Source organism: Mya arenaria, chromosome 4, assembly GCF_026914265.1.
Source record: "Mya arenaria isolate MELC-2E11 chromosome 4, ASM2691426v1".
Classification (NCBI taxonomy): Eukaryota; Metazoa; Mollusca; class Bivalvia; order Myida; family Myidae; genus Mya; species Mya arenaria.
Window position 1 is genome coordinate 1458648 of NC_069125.1, and position 21054 is coordinate 1479701.

The 21054-nt window shown below is 32.9% G+C and overlaps 1 protein-coding gene across 1 annotated transcript in view; it reads right to left on the reverse strand.

The window, feature by feature from the left end:
- Positions 1-3757: 3757 nt before the first annotated feature.
- Positions 3758-21054, reverse strand: part of LOC128232289 (lipoxygenase homology domain-containing protein 1-like) — a 98978-nt gene continuing 81681 nt past the window's right edge. Inside the window, exons 36-54 of the mRNA XM_052945769.1 lie at positions 20794-20910; positions 20426-20443; positions 19018-19177; positions 17716-17870; positions 16761-16970; positions 16153-16306; positions 15619-15824; positions 15078-15267; positions 14472-14601; positions 14057-14174; positions 13691-13817; positions 13010-13240; positions 12257-12268; positions 9186-9368; positions 8464-8602; positions 8092-8259; positions 7807-7919; positions 7004-7195; positions 3758-6681 (exon numbers count right to left, since the gene is read on the reverse strand). Of these exons, the coding sequence (XP_052801729.1) occupies positions 6500-6681; positions 7004-7195; positions 7807-7919; positions 8092-8259; positions 8464-8602; positions 9186-9368; positions 12257-12268; positions 13010-13240; positions 13691-13817; positions 14057-14174; positions 14472-14601; positions 15078-15267; positions 15619-15824; positions 16153-16306; positions 16761-16970; positions 17716-17870; positions 19018-19177; positions 20426-20443; positions 20794-20910 (2805 nt within the window). The 3' untranslated portion in view covers positions 3758-6499. The remainder of the gene's footprint in view (positions 6682-7003; positions 7196-7806; positions 7920-8091; positions 8260-8463; positions 8603-9185; positions 9369-12256; positions 12269-13009; positions 13241-13690; positions 13818-14056; positions 14175-14471; positions 14602-15077; positions 15268-15618; positions 15825-16152; positions 16307-16760; positions 16971-17715; positions 17871-19017; positions 19178-20425; positions 20444-20793; positions 20911-21054) is intronic.

Here is a 21054-nt window from a genome sequence, read left to right on the forward strand (position 1 = left end):
GTAACTCCCTTCTTGTATCTGCCTTAAGGTAACTTACATTTCACAGCATTCTTGTAGCGCTCGAGCAATGTGGCAAAGATTGTCTTCAGATCTGTTTCTTTTGCTCTCGTCTGTAGTTGTGTACCTTCAGTCAGCTTTAATCCCTCTCTTGCAGTGTCCTCTGTCAGTGCAGAGGCGAGATCCTCTTTCTCGGCCAGCTCTGTCTTATGCATCTTTGTCTCGAGCAGATCACCCACTGAACGCTTCATCATAAGTTTCAAGAACCAATCATTGTCGATGTAGGCGTCATGATCCATAGCATAGCTAGGTTCGAGCCAGCCGGTTTGTTTGTCGCTGTATGCGTCATTTTTCTGCGTGAAATAAGCAGGCCTTGGCAAATTGTTTGGTATGATGCAGCAAACTGGTGACTGATATGCGCTGAACACGGGAAGATCGCCAAGTGTGTCCTCTTGGTTGTAGTCTTTCACAATTCGGTCTAGAGATATAGCCGATTTGTGGACAATTTCCACAATGACGTCACGTAATTGAAGTCTAGCCTGCTCGTCGGCACCGATTACGTACAACCACTCTTTTTCTTGCATTATTTCCTTGTTCCATTTTTGTTTTTTATGTACAATTACAAATCTTAAACTGCCACGTGCGATGCGCATTATTATTTCTTGCCATGTAAAGAACGCCAAACGCTGCCGCCATATTTACGCTTCTTAAGAGAGGCTAGGTGCTCCCGTAAAGTTACGACGAGAATTTACGATAATTTCCTTAAGATATTCTTGTTGAAACGCAATTTACGCCAAAAACAGAGTTACGTCAGAAAGTTACGATCTTAAGCCTTACGATCTTTATTGAAACGGGCCCCAGTACCGAGCAACTGCCGAATCCAGTGAAAAACAGGGGATTTATCATGACATTATTGGATGTTCATGTCGTCGTCGTCGGGAAGCGACGCCAATGGAAGGGCATCGTGCGAGAGACCAGCCCGCAAGTTCATGTAATTTCTTTTGAAATGCATTTGGTGGTTAATAATTAAAATATGGATAGAAATGACATTTTATTTTCGTTATGCTATCATAGCAATTGAAAATAATAATGTTGCTACCCACTACATAGTTAGTGCCTTCTTACTGTTATTCCACTAAGACCATATGGTAATCATTCTTTAAGAAATGGACCAAACATTTTCCAAGTATTTGAAAGAGTCGCTGCAGACTGCAAACGGAATTTTTAGAAAAGACTGGTGTCTTTTGCTTAAAATACACTTTCCGTGATTTCTTTTTTTTAGAATGAGCATGTGTTTTGTGCTTTGTTGCCTCACACGGTACAAATTATAACCTTTGTCATGTTTTGTCCGACGATTGTCGTATAACTGCGAGCAGCATCAAATCAGTTAACGTCTGTAATACATGTGTTTCCTTTCCATTCATATTATTCCTATTCGTCCATGTTATTTACGAAAATGCCATGAATATAATAAATACGTGCCATTTCGTAAATATTTCTGTGGACTTAGTCCATATAAACAGACGTTTCAGAGTCTTTGACGATTTTTGTTCTGAAATCTACTGAATTTTCAAATGTTTAAAAGATCACTCAACGCGAAATTGTGGCTATATATGGACGTTACCTATATTGTGTAATGGACAAATGCAATGTTTCTCATCAACCGGTATATAGACCCTTTCTGATAATATTCCGGAAATATATCAGAAATCCAATTCGATTAGACTTCTCCCTAAAATTACGTTTTAAAGGTGTCTTCTTTACTGTCCGATTACTCCAGTCCGGATTAACTTTAAGGTAAATGATGGAAACTCATTCATGTGTATCTAAATGTTTTAATTTCTTCGGTTTTCCAAATATAATATATGATGAAAACATCTGTTGCAATCTAAAGACGTCGTTCACAGCCAACGACTAAGTTATCATTCATTTGAAGAAAAATATAATTTAAAAATTCCTGGCGGTCTGTGACTCCATTTTTTAAATAATGACGTAATACAACACATGTGCAAGGAAATGACCTTGATCGCTATCATCCATAGTGACGGTTGTTTCCATCGACTGTTCTATCGATTCTGATGTAAACAGCCATTTCTTCACAACCCTATACATCGCTCAAACATCAGGTTAGATATATTTTCGAGTATTCTGTTTTGAACAAATTGTGCAAAATCAAAATGGGAACGACTTATTTCTAACGATGCTATTTAAATCGCGTGTTTTTGTTTACTCACCCAATATAGAAACAAAATGCCGAGCACGCTTAGGCCAAGGTCGCATATGTCCGCAAAAAGTCGCACAATTACAACAAAACCCTGTCATTTTTGCAACATACATAACAGAACAGAACAGGAGTTTATTTCCACACATAACATCACACATATATACATCAATGATTCAGAAGTAGACTATGATAGTCCATGATCATTTTCCATAATTAAACGCTTGCTTGGCAATTTATATATGTTTTTTTAACTAGTTGAGATAGTTTACGGTAACACAAATAGTAGCACATGTTAATTAAAAGAATTATTACGAACAAATCCTTATTACAACTATTTAACGGCTAGTACTAAAACATATAATAATCATGTAAAGTAATGAAATTCTCTCTCTAAGCAAATGCTAGTTCAACCATTCTATGGTTTTAAACATATTTGGATTAGTACGATAATATATTTAGATCTAATATTTGTATACAGGCTTCATTCAACCAAGAAATGAAAAAAAAGACATTCTTCTAAGACATTACAATGTAGTCTTTGTTCCAAAATTGTATTATTCCACCTACCAATTTCTATATTTAATCGATGCGACGATAATCTTAATTGGCTTAAAGCAATTCTGAATTTCTGTACATGAACACACTTAAGATAGGGTTCTAATTCAATCTTGAGGATTCTGACAATCTGCTGTTTAAATTTCGAAAATAAACGTCTCATATTATTTGCTGCAATGACACAAATCTTGAAATATCACCAACTCCTTGTGCAAGCCGGGCGTGATGAAACCCCGTATTACTCAATATTGTTTTAACATGTACTGCCCAGTTTGTTTTATTTGGGAATTTTACAACATCTTTAATCATAACATTATTATATAGATTGTTCTTACATATTTATCATTCGGCATACTTAAAACTTTAAGCTAGTATTTAATAATATTTATAATGCATTGCGACAGTAAATCTAATCTGCCCGTCTCTGCTTAACAATCCTGTGTCGATCCCTTTGAGATATAATACTTCCTCTTGTTCGTTAATTTACAATAAAAATAAAAGTGGCGAAAGATATTCGCCTTGACGTACACCAAAATGACTTTCAAACACTGCGCCTAACTCGTTTTGGTGTTTAACTCTTGAATAAACATTATTGTACATATACTTTTTAACTGAAAAGAGATTGCCCCGTGGTCCTAATATATACAGTTTATACCATATATTGTCTCGTACTATATGATCAAACGCTTTTGTAAAATCAACAAAAACACAATATAACTGCTTGTTTTCATTAAGAACATGGTTAATTAAATTTTGTATTACAAAGTTACATGTTATCAACGGTACTCATTTATGCTCTGAATCCAGCTTGTGCCTCGATATATACATGGTAATATTCGGCCTAAGTTGAAAGCCGACTATTAATAATATTTTTGAATAGTTTCCTCACCACACTTTATAATGTGATTCCTCTAAAATTTCCAACTTCGTTTAAATTTCCCATAAATTGTTAACCATAAAATATGACAACACAAAATCATGAGCATTTTGAGAATAATTTATTTCCTAAAAGAGTTTCTGTAACAATATTTACTGTATCTAAACATAGTACACATGAGACATCATGGTAAGTACATCACAGGAAAAACATAAAAATTTATATAAATCTATATCAACAAAATTTTCACCATATCCGAATAAATAAGGCTGAAAATAGTAAAAAAAATATGACAACTGATAATACATTTGCATGTAACAATTTAAGTAATCAAACAATTCAGCGCACTCAAGCTGGAAGTATAATTCAACATTTAATTACATATATGCAACATAATTCCAGTAGTGCATGTAAATATGGGTGCTTCCATTATTCAAACATCAGTAAAATACAAGCTGTTAAAAAGGCATAATAAAATATCGCAAGGATAAACTTAGAATAAATTGTATGTAAATGTTTAATACGTAACACAGTACAATTCTAAACTTGGGACGGATACAGATAATGATGAATAAATATTATTTAGCTGCAAATGACAATATCTTTCACTGGTTTTGATAGAAGCTTTTATCACATGAAATATTTTCACCAAACAGAAGTTCATATACACAAATCAACAGGTTAGTTAATATACAGTAATAGCGACATAATATATAATAATTAGCGAGTATCAAATAACTGTCTCTAAGTACAATATAAAAAAGTACACCGTAAAGTAATTCAAATCACAATACATGACTGTGTATTTTATTTGCAATTTTTTTCAATCGTATTTTATTTTACATCATGATTTAGGACTTTTTTCTTTTCATCACTCAAACCTCGAAACCACTCAGTTAAAATGAAAATTATTAAAATCTATGTATTTAAAGTTGCCTGACCTAACTTTTACATTGTAGTGAAGAGACAAATCACAATAAAAACTAGCAAAAAGTTATGTTTAATAAATAGTTTAAAATATATGTATATAAGTTAAACACGGAGTATTCATTTATAGCAAATGTATGAGACCTAAAAATAAAATCAAGAAACAATATTATTTACATAAATGTGCATGAAAATGTAAGTTATTAATGTTACCAACATTGCTGGTATATCACAGACAGAAATTGTTAAAAAATGCGACACAATATACAGTGAATAGTTTGCAGATAAACTAAAGAAATTATTTTAAATGTAATTCCATGAATATTCTTCGCAAATGGTTGCAATTAAATCACAGTGCATTCTGGTTTTCAACTCATAATTGGTTATAATAAAAGCAGTCAATGTAAACTTCTTGTTCTCGTTAAATTGAAAGGCAATACAAAATTGAGCATTTGTTCTTTAAGTATGGATATTGTATAATGATGATGGACTTGGTAATATCTGATTTGCATTTGAGAAATCTGCAAAGAATTTAAACGGAATGTTTAATACCCGTACAGCATAAATGCAGTCAAAACTGATTTTATTCTATGTACGAAATTATTTCTAAAATCAGACATTTATCTACATATTTCTTAAATATGAGACATTGATTTTTTGTTTCAACTCATAAGTCATTATAGAAGACCAAGACATAAGACTTACATCAATATATATTCCGTTACAGTAATTGTGTTAAAATAAAAACTATTAAATAAAAACATATTTTTACATAGAAAAAATAAAAATATCTTGCTTACATATATGCATTCTAAAAACCATTAGATAATTCCTTTTTGTTAAATATCTTCTGTTTAACCACAGTTACAGAAAGCTTGAACTTAAATAACATAATGGTTTGTACAAAAACTGCAAAGGTGAACAATACGCATTGGCACAACTACACAGTTTGACTAGTTCTCCATTCTATCAACATACATAATAACAATATAAACTATTATGTAATGTTTCATCATCTTTAAATTTTCCATTTCATATAAACTCCTTAAAACTTTCACATAATCAAATCATTAATATCAAGAGTAATCAGCAAATATTTCAATCCCACGCTATTCTTTTTCAGTTCTTGAAATTTGTCCTTCAATCATCGAAAGGTGAGAGGGATACTTAAAGGGAACAGGTTTATCCCATTTACCCTAACAAAAAAAACTTCATTATAATCGTTTGTTTTATACAATTCCACATAACATTAAAATAATGACCCTCTCTGAAATTCATAAACTCTCAGTGCTAGCAACACATTGTTTATTTTGACATACATTGGACAAAAGCCAGACCAAAACCATATTTTTACATACGGAAACTCACTGATAGAAATGTTTTCTGAATCAGATATCGTAGTTCCTGAGATGAAATGGTGATATAAATTTTACATGGGAAATTTTCCCGTTTCATTTTGTTTGGTATTGTAATCCTTTAAATTCATGGAAATGATCATGTACAATGTGTTGATAAAACAATCTTTTAATCCCATAAGAAAATATCACATTTAGTATGTGGTTAAAACAATCCCTCAACTTGATGGGAAAAGATAACGTTCAGTTTGTGGTTAAAAAATCCTTTAATCCCAATGGGAAAATGTCCAACCCTCAAGTTGTGATTAAAACAATCTTTTAATCCCATAAGAAAATATCACATTTAGTTTGTGGTTAAAACAATCCTCCAATCCCATTGGAAAAGATAACGCTCGATTTGTGGTTAAACAAACCTTTAATCACAATGGGAAATTGTCCCCCACTCAATTTGTGGTTAAAAGAATCCTTTAATTCGAATTTGAAAATATCCGGCTAAATTTATATTTAAAACAATTCTGATCCAATGGGAAAATATCCCGCTCAATTTGTGAAAGATAGAACAAATTAATCTCGTGGGAAAAGATCGCGTTCGATTTGACCATCACCGCTGTCCTTATCCAGCCATTTCTCGCACGGGAAGACGGTTGTTGTATTGTTAGCACTGTTGATCACCTCAATACGGTCCAGGTACCACTTTGGGCGCCAGCCGCTGTTATCATGCTCAACATGGAGCTTCTGTAACTGACCTGTGAAGTAAGTAACATATTATGAAATCTAATGGAACAAGTAAAAAACACTGAAAAAACATTGAATTTGGCACAGAATCATTATAGCTCCGATTTTCAATTCTAATTGCCATACTAAATATCAGATATTTTGAACTTGAGGTATAGAACAAATTGAAAACAGGTATGTCAGTGATTTTTTAACACAGAAATCAAAATGAATTTAAGCAAAAACCACAATAGATTTCAAAACAATACTGATTTTTTCTAGAAATTAAAGTATAGGTTTACATTGGTAACTATAAACTACACTAAATATGTGATCAATTATACTTGTACATACCTAGATCCACAGCCTCCAAGTTGAATTTATCAACCTGTTTTCTTTCAAACAAGTCTCTCATTGATTGTGTGAGCGCACGTTTTCCCGTGTCACCATGTTCTCCATATAAAACTATATGGACATTTGCATTGGTCCCCGCACCAAATTTATCCCCCGTGTAAACTACGACCTCATAATTGACGGTGGCAAGAGCTGAAAAACCAAATGTGACAGGGTTTTAAAGTATGTCCGTAGATTTACAGGAATACATTATAACTATAATAAATACGTATTGTTGGGGGATTAAAGATGCACTCTTACTCCCAAAAAATATTTTTCACAATAAATACGATCGTTTTAATATACCAAAAAGGATGAATAAATGTCGAGAACAATAGTTTTTGTAAAGGATACCGAGTTTAATTTAAAAAAAAAGGTGCAGAAAACACATGATTTCTGATAGTAGATCACAGTATATCCTTTAGCATTCACCAATCATTTAATATTTGCGTTTTCAGCTATTAAATTCACGGTTACAATCTTGTTATCAGTAATTAATATTTACCATAAATGCGTTATGTAGTAAGTAGTCAAATGTGTATCACTCAAAATTAATGATTGTTACACATGTGTATGTATTGATTTTGAATAAGAGTGTCACTTTAATACGGTGTGGAAATAAAAAGTTTCTTACCAGAGGTCTTATCTTAAAGGAGGTTTATAAATGTCAGTAAATACATATCAACCTATTGATAAAACCTTATTATTCATTATGTTGATATTTGCTTAGTTAATTTTACAATTTCTGTTTTGGTAATACATACATCTGACCACAGCAGTCTGGCTCTCTTCCACCTTTTTCACCTGCAGAACCTTTCCCTCCCGCTTGACAACCCGCTCCTGGATAGTGATCCAGTCTTTGCACGGGAAAATGTACCTACAAGAAAACGGTAATGACTTAGTGTTCATAAAATGATATTAGTATAATGCAATAAATGCAAATATGATAATGCAATTAACAATTTGATTTAACCAAAGTTTTCGTTATCAACAAATTCTTTTTTATAAAATTGAAGACCAAAGAAATAATAATTCAAATTGCTAATTACTTCTTGCCCTTAACAACATCAGTGACGGAGATTTCAAAGCAGTGCCATTGTGCTTCCCGCCCTTGTACGTCGCTGAGAGGACGATCCTCCCTTTCATACGCCCCGACAATGCATGCCTCCAGCACTCCAAGTGGCGGGGATGTGAAGGAGAAGTTGTCAACATTTCCCCTGTGGAAAGAATTGTGTGAACATGTACATGCATGTGGACAACAGTGTGTGAACCAGATAAAACAAGATAAATGAGTAATTCTAAATATATTAGATGTAAAAAGAACATGTTTAACATTTATATTTCTCGATAAACAAGTCGTGCTATTACTCATTTATTCCGTTTAATCTGTTTAATACAATTGATTTGTTAAAGGAACATACTTGCGTAGTATTTTGTTGGCAGCACTATTTTCCAGCTTGAAGACTTTGGATGTTTTCTTATCACCCTCCAGAATTATCCATCCATTATGGATTGTCCCCCCTTCCTTCTTGTCTGATGTTTTCACCTCTATCTCATATGCTGATGAATAGAAAAATAAATTGAAAATGATGCAAATTCACATTATTTATTATTATACAAAGAACAACAAAATCGATACCTGACAAATAGTTTTTAACTATTTCCGATCACAAAAGCCATCATTCCATTTCTTTTAAAGCAACAGAAAATTATTTTAATGGTAAAACCTTTTCTTTTATTCAAAGTTTGATCATAATAAAACACGAGTACCACTACGCAAACTCAAACTCTTTATTCTTGCGGTATTTTTTCAGTCAGTTAAGAGGCAATAATCAATATTATTTACAGCCAGAACTATTTTCCTACATGTGTATTTTGTCTCTGGCAACACATGTACCAAGTTCCATACAAATATCTCTTTTATGTCTTTTTAGTTATGGCCAAGATATTGTCGCTGTCTCCGTCGCCATCAACAACAATGACACCAAGTCTATCACAATAACTTGACATTTTTTGGACAAAACAAGATAATAAAAATTAAATAAATATGTAGCCTCCCTTAAAAAGAACTTGATACCTAAGCCATAACAACATTTGAAAAAAAGGAAAAGGGCAAGAAATATTTAAAAGGCGTGAATCATACTTGATTTATCCTTAGAGTCGAATGACCCCGCTCCACGTGCAGGGGTGCTGCAAGTGAGTTCTCGCAGTATCTGCTTATCTCCATCAGATTTAGACAGCCACTTATCACAGTGGAACTTGTAAGATTTCCGCAGGCCCAGGTCCTCAACTTCAATGTGCTCGAGGTGCCAGGCCGCTCCAAACCCTTTAGAATGAAAAGGTAGAAATAAATTATGAACTTTATAATGATAAAACAAACTTATACACAGATTACTACAAATATAGTTCAACACATTATAGTGACTAAATTATCTATTGAAACTGTAATATTGTATACAATTATAGTCCTACATATGTACACAATTATAGTCCTACATGAAGTGTATCATTCATTGAAACTGTAATATTGTACACAATTATAGTCCTACATGAAGTGTATCATTTATTGAGACTGTAATATTGTACACAAGTATGGTCCTACATGAAGTGTATAATTTATTGAGACTGTAATATTGTACACAAGTATGGTCCTACATGAAGTGTATCATTTATTGAAACTGTAATGTTGTATACAATTATGGTCCTACATGAAGTGTATCATTTATTGAAACTGTAATGTTGTATACAATTATGGTCCTACATGAAGTGTATCATATATTGAGACTGTAATGTTGTATACAATTATGGTCCTACATGAAGTGTATCATTTATTGAGACTGTAATGTTGTATACAATTATGGTCCTACATGAAGTGTATCATTTATTGAAACTGTAATGTTGTATACAATTATGGTCCTACATGAAGTGTATCATTTATTGAGACTGTAATGTTGTACACAATTATGGTCCTACATGAAGTGTATCATTTATTGAGACTGTAATGTTGTACACAATTATGGTCCTACATGAAGTGTATCATTTATTGAAACTGTAATATTGTACACAATTATGGTCCTACATGAAGTGTATCATATATTGAGACTGTAATATTGTACACAATTATGGTCCTACATGAAGTGTATCATTTATTGAGACTGTAATATTGTACACAATTATGGTCCTACATGAAGTGTATCATTTATTGAGACTGTAATAATGTACACAATTATAGTCCTACATGAAGTGTATCATTTATTGAGACTGTAATAATGTACACAATTATAGTCCTACATGAAGTGTATCATTTATTGAGACTGTAATATTGTACACAATTATGGTCCTACATGAAGTGTATCATTTATTGAAACTGTAATATTGTACACAATTATGGTCCTACATGAAGTGTATCATTTATTGAGACTGTAATATTGTACACAATTATAGTCCTACATGAAGTAAATCATATATTGAGACTGTAATGTTGTACACAATTATGGTCCTACATGAAGTCAATCATATATTGAGACTGTAATGTTGTATACAATTATGGTCCTACATGAAGTGTATCATATATTGAGACTGTAATGTTGTATACAATTATGGTCCTACATGAAGTAAATCATATATTGAGACTGTAATATTGTACACAATTATAGTCCTACATGAAGTGTATCATTTATTGAGACTGTAATAGTGTATACAATTATGGTCCTACATGAAGTGTATCATTTATTGAGACTGTAATATTGTATACAATTATGGTCCTACATGAAGTGTATCATTTATTGAAACTGAAATATTGTACACAATTATAGTCCTACATGAAGTGTATCATTTATTGAGACTGTAATGTTGTACACAATTATGGTCCTACATGAAGTGTATCATTTATTGAGACTGTAATATTGTACACAATTATGGTCCTACATGAAGTGTATCATTTATTGAGACTGTAATATTGTACACAATTATGGTCCTACATGAAGTGTATCATTTATTGAGACTGTAATTATGGTCCTACATGAAGTGTATCATATATTGAAACTGTAATGTTGTATACAATTATAGTCCTACATGAAGTAAATCATATATTGAGACTGTAATGTTGTACACAATTATAGTCCTACATGAAGTGTATCATTTATTGAAACTGTAATGTTGTACACAATTATGGTCCTACATGAAGTGTATCATTTATTGAAACTGTAATGTTGTATACAATTATAGTCCTACATGAAGTGTATCATTTATTGAGACTGTAATGTTGTACACAATTATGGTCCTACATGAAGTGTATCATTTATTGAAACTGTAATGTTGTATACAATTATGGTCCTACATGAAGTGTATCATTTATTGAGACTGTAATATTGTACACAATTATGGTCCTACATGAAGTGTATCATTTATTGAAACTGTAATGTTGTATACAATTATAGTCCTACATGAAGTAAATCATATATTGAGACTGTAATGTTGTACACAATTATAGTCCTACATGAAGTAAATCATATATTGAGACTGTAATGTTGTACACAATTATAGTCCTACATGAAGTGTATCACATATTGAAACTGTAATGTTGTATACAATTATAGTCCTACATGGAAGTAAATTATTATTTGAAACTGTCATAAAATATTGTCTGAAACTGTGCTGTGTAGTTCTACATAATCATTTATCAAAACAAAAGTGCCTGCATTAGGTTAGCAATGAATAAAACAAAGCCTCTTTGTTAAAAGTGTATGCTCTCTACCTTAAAACATGTACCCTTTCATACAAGGGATAGCAACATGGTATGTAATTCACAAGCAATCTATTGGAAGCAAACTTAAAGCCAAGCAACATGGGTTCTGCAAAGTAAACTACTAAAAGTAGATTTGGCTCAAACACATGGCAACAGATGTATTGCCTTTTTTTGTTGAAACTTATAAACAATTATTTATAATTCAATAAACCTTGAAAATTTTAGATCTAGAATAAATTGAAAAGTTGTAGGAAAGAGCATTTAAAAAGTGTACGTATGCATTTATTAAATACTGTACATTATGAAATGTGTCACTGTAAATTAAACTACAAATTTTCAAAAATATAATAATCAAAAGAAGCATTACAACTATGATAAATCAAAGAGGACTGGGATCTTTTTACTCAAATAATGCTGCAATTCTAGCATTTAATTCGCTGCAAACACACTTTGCTATTAATACATACCACCTACAAGACCTGTTAGGGTTATAAGTATACACATCAAAAACATATTAAATTTCAGAACAAAACAAAATACACAAATATCAAGATATCTATTAAGATATACAATGTATTGCGATAAATAACTACAAGTTTAAAATCAATTTTCAAGATACATTAAGATATATACTGTATTGCAATACAGAATTTGATGCTTAAATTCAAGTGTTTTTTTACAAAGGATACAGCACAATCTTTATTTTACATGCAAAATGTATACGAGCCCTTGTAATTTTAGTGTTTAAGCATTGTATAAGCATCTGTTGTCAAGACGGATGAATTGCCATGCAAAGAAAAATATGGTTCATTTATACTGATTACCAAGATGCAAAATTGAATAATTAGAATGACACAAATTGAATGTGTTGCCTGTTGAGAGCACACATATTTGTTCAAGTAAAGGTCACCATGACAATCATCTTTGATGAATTGCCCCCAAAATCAATAGGAGTCACATCTCCTCCATACTTTTTTGAAGACTCTACACCAAGTCATTCAAAAATTATCAATGGGACACAAAGGTGCGACGCCAATGATAACGTGAACAATGACAAAAACAACTGATAAAGTAATCCCTACTGTCAGTCATGCTGTGCATGCAACGCAAAAATACATGCAAGTAACCATGCAGTGTAACATGCAACCATACATAAGAAATGACGAATCAGAAACCCATCTCAGAATCAAAATATTTCAATTAAATTCAGAATTACATACCCTTGTTATCATGCCAGACCCGGCACTTGGACAGCTCGCCAAGACTGAGAATACCGTTGATCGTGAAGACATCAATTTGATCATTCTCAAAAGGATCTTTGTTCGTGTCAGATTTCTTCAGGTGAATTGGACCCGAATCTCCATTGTCACCGAATAACGTAACGTAAACGTTGGCATCAGTACCTGCACCTTTGATGTTTGATGTCTTTACGCTGATTTTGTAGTTGGTTTCTGTGAAGATAAATAGACAAATTTTAATAAACAATTTAAAGATGCAATCTTTCTCCAAGATAAGATTTACCATGATTAATAATTTTGTTTTAATATTCCAAAAAGGATAAATAAATGTCAAAAACAATGATTCTTATGAAGGATACCGAGTTTAATTTGAAACAAATGAGCATAAAACATGGTATTTTTACCTTATGAGACTATAGTAGACCACAGTTAATCTTTTGGCATTCACCAGTCATTTATTTTTTTTGCACTTTCTGCTATTAAATACATGGTTACAATCTTGTTATCAGTAATTAATATTTTCCATAAATGCATTATTTAGAAAGTAGTTAAAAGTTTATCAGTCAAAATTGATGTTTGTTATACATGTGTATGTATTGATTTTGAATAAGAGTGTCATTTTAAAAGAACAAAACACAGTATAAAACAAAGTGAGGTAATTACTTTCTACAGCGAGTTTTCCCCTCTCCTTGGCAGGGATGTCCTTGCTTAACTCCCCTTTCTTCTTGCTGAACCAGGAACGGACATCAAAAACAGACAGCTGACCGGAGGCCATGTTGCGAAGCTCAACCTGTGTATTAAAAAACAGGAGTTTAATCTCAATTTTCTTGAATCTTCCTTTTATAGAACAAGTAAAAGAATTTGCCTCCATGCATTGTTGGTGATTATACATCTTGGAGTTTTATAAACAAAGAATCATTTAATTTTGCATTCAAAATTTGAAAATATGTATTCAGCACCAAATATTCTCCCCTACCACAACCTATACAGTTCTTCTACAGAAATTCATCAAAACAGTCAAAAGTGTACCTTTTCACAGTACCAGTCTGGTCGACTGCCATTGCCGTCTGTCTCTATGCGCATCTTTTTGATGGGAGCCACGTCTTCGAGCTCAAGCTTGATTAGGTCAGCTCGGTCACGCTCAAATCTGAAGCAACAAATGAATACAATTTTGATTTTCACTGGACATGACTCCGTAGTAAAAAAAATCCCCAATCCATCAAACATTTTTAACTCCATACAAGTTGATTCAAATCTAAGTTTTCAAACTTTTAACTGATGGTATTAAATACAGTGTACTGTAATTTTGAAATATTTTAGTCTGAATGCTCATCAATCTAAAATGCAAAACTGAATATTAATACTTGTGGTACCTACATTACGGACCTTTGTCTTTTTCAATAACAGCACTACTAAACTAACTGCAACCTTCACCTACACTCACCTTTCACCAGATTTCTCAAGCACCTGTGGGGTAGTCGGCCCTTTGGCCCCAAACACTGTCATGGTGATCTTCTGGTCGGTTCCTGCTTCCTCAACGTCCCCTGTTATTACTGTAACCTCGTATGCGATCACTGGAAGGGACAATTGTGAATAGAAAACAACATGTCTTGTTACAAAAGCACAATTTAGGTTACATAGATGATAGTTCAATCGGTCTTAAAACGTTATTTAAACTAAGATGTTTATATTATATTTATACTATGCTCCTATGCTGAACATACAAGTAAAATATTGAGTGTTCTGGGTACTTAATTTATTATTTTGACATTTCTTATGTATCCTAGTAACTGCCAGTCATAAAATCGTCAAAAGTCTCGTTGACGGCCATTCAGGTGCACTAAACATACAAGCATATTGTTAATATATGTGCACACTTTTTCATGTTCAATTCTTGCACAATACCTCAATGATGATCAAAATCGAAATGTTTTGCGCTGATGCCTTCGACAAAACTTCACATTTTCCCAAGCTAACAGAATGGAACTTAGCTCAAACATATCACTCATTGTAAAAACAAAACATTGTATTAAAAACACTTAAAACGTACATGGTTTATAAGATGACACAGAGCTGATGCCATCCTCGACACTGAAGATGCGACTGGTTCTACCATCTCCTTTGTCTCGTGCCAGCCACTGTTTGCAGGTAAATGTGTAGTGTTTGCCCTTTGTCGGCATGTCAACTTCAATCTCCTTAATGAACCAGCCAGTCCCAGGGGCAGTGCCGTCATGACCAACCTGGGATTAAGCAACAAGTTCATTGAAGCAACAAGTTCATTGTCAAAAAACGTTTTAATATAATTCCAAAAAGTATAACAAATTGACACTTTCAACTTCAGTTTCAAGTCTATGTATCAACATTCATTTAACAAATCTTTGTTTACATCCTTAAATGAATTTCTTAAAGTTTTTACAAGGTAATTACTACATACAGAAAATCATTAATTTTGTGGTGGCTTTCTTTTTAAACGTCCACAAATTGTGCATTGAAGTCCTACGTATCTGGATTGCAACATACATTAAACTGTACTGCAAAGAGGTACTTTATCAATAACCATATTTCCAGCAAAGTGCCTCAAAAATATATACCTCAATTTTCCTAACTTCATCTACATCCACAGCCTCTATAGAGAATATTTCAGTTGATCCTGCAGCAAACTTGTTCTTCTGAGCCAGCTCGAGAAATAGCTGGCCAGTGTGTTTTTTTCGTGGCCCCATAACTTTGATCCATACATTACTGGAGGTGCCATTGTCTTCTCCCTCCCCGGTTGTTACTCTTACTGTGTATGGGATGGCTGAAAAAAAAGAGGGAAATTGAATATTCTGATTTCCTTTTAATTTTTGCTAATTGAGTATTCCATGTCTTGTTTTGCTCCCAACGAAAACACTTTTTCAAACTTTTTTTATAATTCTACATAAAATTTAATGTTTCAAAACAATCTGCATAGTACAATGAAGTTAAAGAAAATTTCAGAAAAATGTTAAAATACCCGCAGTAATTTACTGATAAAATAAACACAGTGATTCACAATTAAATCCAAGATAACTCTTCTCACAACTTATGCCTTGAATATTATAACTGATTGACATCATTCATTAAATGTAAAGCTTAAAAACCCATACTTGGTCCCTCAGGTATTTCCTCCATTGCAAGCTGTTTGCGGGTGAGTACAGGACTCTTGGAAAATGGATCTGATCCAATAGAGTTGAGGCTCGCAACAGAGCCATACTTTGTGGAGCGTAACGTTCCTGTGCTGGACATTTCACCATCGTAGCCCTATTTGGTGGCAAAGATGGTAAACATATCATTCTAAGAAATTCGTCGAAAGAGCACTGCTTTTGAAGTTCACACATCATGAATTAAGTTGTGTTCCACAACATTTAAGATTTGAGAGCTTCAGAACAATGTGAGATGAAGACAGGCAACAAGTCATCCAGTGGTTTATCATAAATGGATAGACCACATACTTATTGACATTGCTCCATTTTAACATCAACTTCACCCAATTACTTGTCCGTCTGTATAATCACATAAGTCAAGAAAATGATACTGGGATGAAGTGTGCCCATTCACACCAGTGACAAATTTAACAATATATTTATATGACTAAAAATGAAAATATTCAAAGCTAGACAAGCTGTTAATTAAATGACAGATTAAATGGTTAGCACTACCATCAATATGTATCAACACGCTCATATCTTTACACGTATATGTAATAATGACATACCTTGACATAGAAAGATCTTTCTATCTTCATATCATCCTTATTTTTCGCGAGCCATCTCTCACAATGGAACACGTATCGCTGGTTATCGGACCCATCTATAATCTCAATATTGTCGAGGTACCATGCCGGGCTGAAACCGGAGTTGTCATGTCTGATTCGAATCTTGTAAATATTTCCGAGGTTGGCAGCTTCTAGCTTGATCACATCCATCTGAAAAAATGTTTAATCACATCAAATATGAACCTTTGTTTTAACTGACATAACTAGTTGGCTCCAAGCAAATCATTTTGTTTTACCATAAATTTCATCTTTTTTAGCCCCATAAACTGTCATGTAGTTTGAGCAGGCAACACATTTACTTTATAACCAACTCCAAACATCACCTTTTTGAACTTCAACTAACGAATTTAAGAACTATCATGACCTACCTAAAGATATTGATAACACTGAATGAGTTATATCATGGCAGAGTTAAAATCACATGTGGGTGACATAAAGAGCTTGGTTTGTGGTCACCAAGCTAGACATGTTGGTTTACTGCGGTAACTCTGATTTTCCCCACAACACAAGACCGCACTCTCACATATTGAACGTTTTGACTTTTTTTTTTTAATTTTTGTCTTGGAATGAGCCAATTTTTGTGAAAAATGCATGTAAACCAGTCTTTTATGACTGCTGACAAAATATAAGATCACAGATTTTTATATTTATGTTCAAAAATTGATGTCTTATGCATTTTTCTTAAACCATTTCTTAAACACTTTTAGCCATAAAACATTATTTTTCGAACAGCAATATCAAACTCAGCAATCTGATCTTTTGTCAGCGGTCTTTTATCACTGGTTTGCAGATATTTACGCAAAAAAAATGTTCATTCCAAGACAATTTTTTTTTTTTGTAAAAACAGTAAATCTGTGAGAGTGCAGCTTTACACATCAATCCGAAAAATTATTACCTGATTCCTCTCAAACTTGTCCATATGTGTCTCAGACTTCGCAAGCTTTCTTTCACCAGTATCGCCTTTGTCGCCGAATATCGTCATGAAAACATTGGCGTTGGTGCCACACCCAGATTTGTCCCCAGTCTTTACATTCACTGTGTAGATCTTTTCTGAAAAGTTATCGAATAGAAGGAGATAACATGAAGCTAACTTACTTCTTAGAAAGTATGGGGATTGCTATGCATATTTATTGACATTATTGTGGCAAGAGGTATATTAGTTTTGATTGTGTACCTATAAAGTATTTTAGTTTTTGCCTGGGATATATTTTTCGCATGTTGACACTACCACAGACAACAACTAGGCTATCACAAAAACCCAACATTTTTCTATGAAAGACAGAGAAGCTAAATATAAAAGAGGGGCGATGGGTAGCAAACTCCTTGCTTGTCTAGGTTCATTTGGAACACCTCGGCCATTTTCCACCAAAAAACCCTTGGATGTATGCTGGTACATAAGCAGAATATCAAAATAATGGTATAAATTAATTGTAGTGTTTTAGTGTATATTTATTATATACTAGTTTAAATTGATTGCCAGTGAAGTGTATTATTGCATCATAAATAAAGATTCCCAAGAGAAAAGTCATTCAGTTTAAAAACAAGGGGCACAACTCAACAATTATTAAGCAGTGGGCCATGATTAGGAACAGTCTCATGTCCGAGTTCAAACTGAAGTTGCAAAACTGCAAATATTTATTTCATTGAAACTTTCCTTCTAGTTGGGTATTAATGATTAAAATCGCTGAATTGTAGAACTATTTTAACTTTTACATTTATTTACAATTATTTTTGTAAAACAAATGAAAAAGAGATAATTTTTGTCACTTGATAAAATGGCTTCACTGAGTTTGAGTCTAGACTCGGACTTCAGACTGTACTTAATCATGGACCCAGGAGTCTGAGACTAGACTCGAACTTCAGACTGTACTTAATCATGGACCCAGGAGTCTGAGACTAGACTCGGACTTCAGACTGTACTTAATCATGGACCCAGGAGTCTGAGACTAGACTCGGACTTCAGACTGTACTTAATCATGGACCCAGGAGTCTGAGACTAGACTCGGACTTCAGACTGTACTTAATCATGGACCCAGAATCTTGCTTCAAGCATGCATATTGTACCAAGTTTCATTTGAATATCTTCAACTATTCTTGAAATATAGCCAAAGCTATAGTTTTTGTACAACAGCAACAGCTAAGCTACCACAATACCCCAGACTTATTTTCTTAAAGAACAAGCGAGCTTAAAACCTACTCTCCAGTTTATCTCGTAGCTTGAGTTCTTTGCTCTGAACTTCTCCATTTTTCATGACCTCCTGAACGGCTTTTTCCGCCACAAGCTCACGCTCGGTAGCAAAGTCATCTTCATCACGTGCAAGCCATCGATTGCACGGGAAGATGTATGTGATTGACCCCTGTTGATAAAATCAGGAAAATTAAAAACAATTGGCAATATGAAGATAAAAAATAAAGTTGTTACAGTTTGTTGGTCTAATTGTTTAATTTAAGAAGAAATGCAAGACAACTAAAAAAAATCTTATATGAACGTTCTGAACCCAGTTTTTTTTTTTTAGGTGATTAAATCGTATTGGTAAAAATTATAGTGAAGTAGTAGAGAGCGTTACATGCATGTTGACAGTATTTTGAGAATACACACATATTTGATATGTTCGAAGATTATAACATTCCATAAAAATAAGATTTACAGTAGCATATAAAAACATGCATTTAAATGTACAAAACAAAATGAATCAGGAAATAGAATTTTAAGTACTGTGGGCAATAGTATAAAACTTGGATAAGTTGTCCACAGACTAGTTCCACATTTAAATTAATTGATTTGTTAGGGGTTATAGTAATTATCGGTCACCCATTGACCAATCAATTAAAATCAAATTCGACTATTCCAAAAAATTAACCAGTTTAATACAATTCACTGCAGAGCTTTAAGAATATTGTTTTACTCAATTATTTAAAGTATTCCATTTCTATCTAAATGTCTAAATTGACTGTGTTTTATAAGTAGTTACTGAAACCACTGCCTGAGTAAGTGAAATTATAAACAAGTGCAGAGCATGTGTTATAGAATTTCAATGACAAGGGTAGTGGCTGTCATAACTGTTTTGTATCATGTTTATGAGTAGTGCGCGTTATACTAGTGAACATTGTAGTCATTTATCTGCACGCTACTTATTGCATGGTAGAGCTCCGCCTACTGCTTACTGTTCTGATATGAGAATAAGTGGATGAACGAAAACAAAGAAAATGCTTTCCATTATGGTAAAATTTCAAATAGAAGTGTATATTACTAACAGGAACAGAAGATATATCAAACCTACATGACAATAACAGACGATGTGATAACTGTCAAACTGTATTCAACATTTAAAAATATAATCTCAAGGTCACATATTGTAGGAAAGTGATTATCTAGTCTACTGAAAAAAGACAAGATCAAAAATCATAATATCTATTAAACTGTATTGAACATCCAAGAAAATCTCAATGTCACAATTTATAGGAAAGTGATTATCTAGTCTACAGAAAAAGTCATCAAACTAAAATTGAAATGTTTTACTTTTGAACCAAATAAAATATCACATTTACAACAAGGTCAAATATCAACTGAATGGAGTAAGGGTTGATATACACCAGTACATTACCTGGACTTTTCGATTACCCTGATAAAAATCATTTTCTTGTATATTATTTTTAAATATATAATATATAATTAATAAAGTCGTTTCACTGATTTCTTATGTTATACCACTATTGTGCTTTTTATAAGAGTGGATTTTTCAGTTTAACTTTTGTCGGGATGACTTACAACCTTAGAGATGGCTTAAAATTTTGGAATAATTGATAATTTTTGCAAACATGATAGGTACATGTATTATTAAACTAAATTCTGAAGATTACAATAACCTTTGAATATTGCAATTTGTTAATGGAAAAAGCAAACAGAGATTATAAAAGCTTCATCCAACGTAAGTTAAACACCTCGTGAATTAAAAAAGGGAGAAAAACATACCTTGCCAGATTCGTGAAGTCGCCTGATTTTAACCATGTTAAGATGCCAGCCAGAACCAATACCAGAATTGTCGTGTCCAATACGGATCTTCTCAATCTTTTCACCAACGTCTTCCAGCTATAAGTAAAAAGAAAATCATTTCTATTTATTTTGATTATGAGCTTTGCATGTGCCCTTCATGTGTATGCAAATTTCCCAATCATAAGTCGTAACCTGTTTTTTAGTTGATCAAAGAGTGACATAATTACAATAATTTATTAT